This window comes from Nannobrachium achirus, assembly GCF_963921795.1.
Source record: "Nannobrachium achirus genome assembly, chromosome: 7".
In the NCBI taxonomy this organism is placed as follows: Eukaryota; Metazoa; Chordata; class Actinopteri; order Myctophiformes; family Myctophidae; genus Nannobrachium; species Nannobrachium achirus.
Genome location: NC_137816.1, coordinates 26,976,312 through 26,982,311, shown reverse-complemented (window position 1 = coordinate 26,982,311; position 6,000 = coordinate 26,976,312). Strand labels below are relative to the sequence as shown.

Here is a 6,000-nt window from a genome sequence, read left to right as displayed (position 1 = left end):
ATAGATTATTCATTGGAATGACACAGTATAGTTGGAGAGGATTATTGCTCATGTGTATACCAATATTATATTGACACAGTTTGAAATTCCTCTAGTGTGGAGGAAAATACTTTGCAGTGTCTGCTGTTGGAAGGTTACAAAGTGGCAAACATTTTTCTTCTTTCTAGATTCCCTTCCATAAAAAGCAAACAAACGTTTTCAGGGAAAAAACAATGCTGTTGTAGTTAGAATTGATGTTGAATTATGTAAACACTGTATTTTGTATAACTAGAGGTTCAGGCCTCTACGCAGCCCTCACACCTACTGAGATCTCTATCTGTCAGTCCTTGTCGCTTTCATGCACAGGCCATAATGGAGATCTTTGTATCTGTCAGTCCCTCCCTTTTATGCCCAGAATGGAGATCCCTGATATCAGAGATCTCTGTATCTGTACGGCATTGTCCCTACCCTATTATGCCCATACATGGAGATCCCCAATGTCATCGGTATATGCCCATATATGGGAATTCCCCCTTTTGAGTCCATATATTTAGCTGTTGATTTCTTTGCGCCTGATGCCATGACGACACACTGAGATTAGACGACACACTCCATATTTGGGCGTAGCTGCATTGATAACTCCTTGTATTGTGATTATATGGCTGAGTCATGTTGACATTAGCGTGACAATGTGGTCCGTCCTCGCTTAAGCCAATTTTAATATAGGATTTGCAGCATTGTTGTGGTTTAGGCCTACCATTGCAAAGCCCATAAGGGCGGGACATCACGGTGATGATGTCATACAGTATTAAAACCCTAGCACCGGCCAGGGCAGCAGAACATGCAACAGAACCACAGGGACGACGGGCAACAGTTGCTATAGCGATGGAACCTCGGTTCAGCCAATCCGCCGCGTGGCCAGGCGGCCGATTCAGACGGTGGAATGTCCACCACACCGGACTTCCCTGACCACGGCTTCTCGTCCCAGCAGGCAGGGAGTCCGGCGGGTAGAGTCCCCCCCTGTCCTGCTCTGGACCTGCCTGGGGAGGCCTGGGAGGGACAGGGATCCAACTCCGCTTTGACGGCCAGGAAGTAAGCCAGGTCCAGGTCCAGGCCGCTGGTTCCCACTCTGGGCAGAGGCGTGTTCTGACGGCACTGAGGACAGGGGATCCACATCTAGAAGAGAAAAGAAAAGAGACAAACAATACAATGTGATATCGTTGCTGTCAGCAGGAAACTCTTATCTTAATTTTTTCACTTTTTTTTGTTTTCCTGGTAAATTAATGATCATACTACAACGTCACACAAAAGCATGACAAGTAGCAGATCCACAAGCTTGAAATGGGGTGCGAAGTGACACGTTTTGAGCTTGTAGATCTGCTACTTTTGAAATGTAATCGGGAACAGGTTTCCACCCGACAGAGACGATATTGAAAGAGTACAGATGTATAGGGCCCTGTAGACTCCTATTCAATGTCTTGTTGATATCTATAGACTATTATAGTCTAGATAGTAGTCTATTATACGTCTACACAGTAGACTGTGTACTCTACCATATACATCTACAGATGTGTAGAGATGTCTATAGACCAGTAGTCTCTCAAGAACAGACCTTTTCCCTTTTATATGACGATGGTTAGCCAGATTGATAGACCAGTGGTTCTCAAACCTTTTCATTGATTGATTGAATACTTTGCGAAAAGTACAGAGGTACAGTTATACAATAATGCTAAAAGAATAACACAAAATGTCCTGAGGGCTTGTTTCTATTGTGGTCCTGTGTATTCAGTTCATAAAGACATACAATACTACTATATCATTTTGGGGCGTGGAGTTGGACCCCCATCTGAAAAAACCCATACAAGATACGAATTGTTCAAATGTTTTTGTTGGGGACCCCTGGAACCCCCTCAAGGACCCCTGGGAGTCCCCGTCCTGGACCCCACTTCGAGGACCACTGCTAAAGACACAAATGTAGACGTCTGCAGATTGACGTCTACAGAGGTCTATAGCGGGGACTACGGTAATATCAAAAGCAGATGCATGGATTCTGCTGCCCAGTACCACCCCCAAGGAAACCCAAAGTGCCCTCCTCCACCAACCTGATCGTTGATGACCGTATCCAGTCGTTTCAGGCATGCCTGGCAGAAGGTATGGCCGCAGTACAGTCGCAGAGGCAGACGGTCACTCAGATTGAAGCCACCGAAACACACAATGCAGTCCAGCTTTGGACTGTTGTCACCGGGCACCCGCATCAGAGGCGCGTCCAATGTCACTGAGCTCCTGGGCTGGGCCTGGCCGGTGAACGGGTTGGGCTCATCCTCTTCCGCCATCTGAAAAGTTGTTTTGGATTGAGTGTTTCATCTTCTGTTTACCGAAGAGCTGGAGAGATGGGGAGAGACCCCTGTTACTGAACAAACACTCATTTTATTATCGAAATGTAGAGCTATTTGACATTTATTTGAACAAAATATAATGTACACTTCTTCAATCATAATGTATGTTTGTAAGTTTGGGTACAGGGGAGCTGAACAAGAAACCCCTGATTTATGTAATAGCACTGTACTGTACCTTCTAAATCCTATACCTTATTACACAACACAATTATTTACACACATCTTCATAAATATACTTGCCGCATTATCTTGGAATTTAATGTGCACTTTCATGTGAATCCTACTGATAACGATGACCCTGTGACCTTTCCTTTAGCTGATAACACTGCCTAGGTTATCATAACTTCAGGTGCAGATTGCCACGAACATTACATAACAATAAGAGAAACACAATAGACCTACGCAATGTGAATGATGACATGCATATGTTAATACAATGATTATGCACTTAAACCATTGGTACATTTAGCAAGACAAACCGGGAGGCGATCAACCCATTTAAAGCTAATGACAGTACAGTTTGTGGCATGACCCTGAGAACCTGTTGTGGGCAGGGAGGGACTGGTTACTGGGCAGACCGCTGCTGTAAACCAATACTCTACTTTCCCTACATGAATATTTTATAAAGTATGTGTGTAAATGTAACTGTGGCAACCCAGGTGACTGTTGCATAACAATAGAGTGATAAAAACGATCATGCAGAATATATGAACTATACTGTATAGCATATACAGTATGTAGATACATTTTAAAGATAGGGTAAGTGATTTTCTTTGGTTAAAAATATGTGTTTAGTACCTCAAACAGGATACCGATGAACAACAACAATTACAATCGAAATTAGAAGTGATAAAACAAAGAAATGAGCAGACAAAATAGGAACTGGAACATGAAGTTGATAAATGTGCACTCTCCCCTGATTGCCTGAAATGTGATTTCTGTTTATTAAATAGTTGAAGATAGGGAGACCCCTGTTACCGATCAATTAGCAATATAGCAATTAGCAAAACTATCAGAATATAGTACTTTAACCCTTTAAAAAAATGTTTTGTTTTAACCAAAACATATAATTTAGCCTACTACGTATATACCTTTAATAATAATTATATATTAGGCTTAAATGAATGTATTATACTGATTATATCATTATTACTAATTTGTCCTCATGATCCAAGATCTGATCCTTGTGCTCCTTACACATACTAATGGTTGATGTAATGCTATTCAGATGTCAGAAATTCCGTACACAAAAATCTACGATTGTAAAAAAAAAAAAGAAGTAAATGCCCACCAGTTATTTTGTTCATAACTCCAGTGGAATGTTGTCATTGCCATGGTTTCTTAAGTCACTGTGACAAGATGGCCAAGGCTGTTTCTCCAAAGTTCATGAACCACACTTCAATGGACCTCAGCTGTACTTGTTGGGGGGTGACACACACACACACACACACACACACACACACACACACACACACACACACACACACACACACACACACACACACACACACACACACACACACACACACACACACACACACACACACACACACACACACACACACACACACACACACAGAGAGAACCAAATGAAAATCAAACACTTTGGAACGAGAGGTTAAGACTTTCTCCTCCTCGGCTCTCTTTAAAAATTCATGCCGCCGAAGAGACAGAATCAGAGATCCAGTTATATTCTGAACCTGTGAGTTAAAGGGATATTACACTTTCAAACATCAGATATTTGATGTAAATGTTACCAGCTCCAACACGCCCAGGCCCTCTCCACATACACACCCATTGTAACTTCAAACTCCATTTTAACCATGATAGATTCATTAAAAACACACATTATTTTTTCTGGTGACTCATAATACCCTCCTAATACGTGAGCAGACCGTGTTTTTTCAATAACTTTTTTCATTTATTTTCAATAAAATATTATTGTATTTAATGTTTTCCATTTTCCCAAAGAATTATTAAAAATAAATGAGAAAAGTTATTGAAAAAACACGGTCTGCTCACGTATTAGGAGGGTATTATGAGTCACCAGAAAAAATAATGTGTGTTTTTAATGAATCTATCATGGTTAAAATGGAGTTTGAAGTTACAATGGGTGTGTATGTGGAGAGGGCCTGGGCGTGTTGGAGCTGGTAACATTTACATCAAATATCTAAATACTGAATGAAGCAAATTAAAAACTGTTCAGGGTGTTCATACAAGCCTGATTAGACCTAAAAGTTTGTTTGAAAGTGTAATATCCCTTTAACCCCTTAACAACTTAAACCCCAGCATCGCGTTGTGAGCTTGTCCATCGGCTATTTTCAGCGAAAGCTTTCCCCAAAATAACAGAAAATACACAAACATAGAGCCCTGAGGGACTCCGCTCAACCATATGAGGTTTATGTGGTTAAATGTATAGGCCTATACTTAGTTGACCGGGTTTCCCGCTCCTTTTCTTATCTATTTTCTCTTCGCCAACATTAGCCGATCTACGAGCTCCCAACCCGCCACGAAGCGATACATTGTGAGCGTGTGGCGTATTTTTTGTAGAATGTTCACCTTTTATGATGACATGCCTAATAGAGTCATATCGTTAAGCTTTTACACTTGCCACATTACCCCCTTTGACAAACTTCCTTTGCCAAAAATGACTTTTCAAACAAACAAAAGTGCAGACTAATAATAAGCCTTCACTTTCACATTAGGTTAATTGGTTTCAAAGACCCAATAAGTGTTCCCAACATAAACAAAGCCTCAACCACAAAGAATTTAAATAATAACAATAAAAAAATAACAGTATGGTCTAGGTCAGTGGTTCTCAAAGTGCTTCCCCAGTGGAATTTGTTAATACATTTGAACCCCCTTGTCCATATTCTATACTTTGGCTATTCAAAAACTGCAGATAAACAAGCTCAGAGCTTGTACACCTGGTATTTTTGAAAGATTCATTTTGACATTTTTGGCAACTTCTGAAGTACTATTCAAATAGCATTACCATCTAATATACAAACACTACATTTTTAACAATGTGAATGTACAGTATGTCTTTTCACAACAATCTTGGTTTGGGTCCGTTAAAGTGCTGATGGAAATGGAAATTTGTATTATGGTAAATGGTGCATTTATATAGCGCCTTTACATAAATTGTGCATTACATTCACACACATTCATACATGTAGGAAACCATGCAACGCACCAACCTGCTCATCGGGAGCAATTATGGGTTCAGTGTCTTGCTCAAAGATACTTGGACAGGATCGTACTAGGAACCCTCCGGTTCCCAAGAGGCCGCTCTACCTCCTGGACCACTGCCGCCCCTATGTTGTCCGCCTGACAATTATAATAAGCACAAAACCACAATCACAACGAGAAAGAGGACACTTACTTCAAAGTATTAGTTACATTGTCAGATTGTAGCATGGCTATTTTCGCTATTCATTGTACGACAAAGTACACTATATAGTACACTTGCATTGCATTGTATATGTCTTGATGAATTGAATACACAATGTTATCCTTAATACACTTTTGTTATCCTTAGCATTATTGTATAACTGTACATCTGTACTTTTAGCAAACTGTTAATAAAGTATGGAATCAATCAATATAGGTCTTATGATTAAAA

The 6,000-nt window shown here is 40.5% G+C and overlaps 1 protein-coding gene across 1 annotated transcript; it reads right to left on the bottom strand.

Annotated features, from left to right (window-relative positions):
- Window positions 1–795: 795 nt before the first annotated feature.
- rnf224 (ring finger protein 224) lies at window positions 796–2,312 on the bottom strand (the record flags this gene model as incomplete). The annotated part of the gene is made up of 2 exons (XM_080730142.1): window positions 796–1,155; window positions 2,082–2,312. The coding sequence occupies 2 exons, from the start codon at window positions 2,310–2,312 to the stop codon at window positions 796–798; spliced, it is 591 nt and encodes a 196-aa protein (XP_080586268.1).
- Between the last annotated feature and the right edge of the window lie 3,688 nt (window positions 2,313–6,000).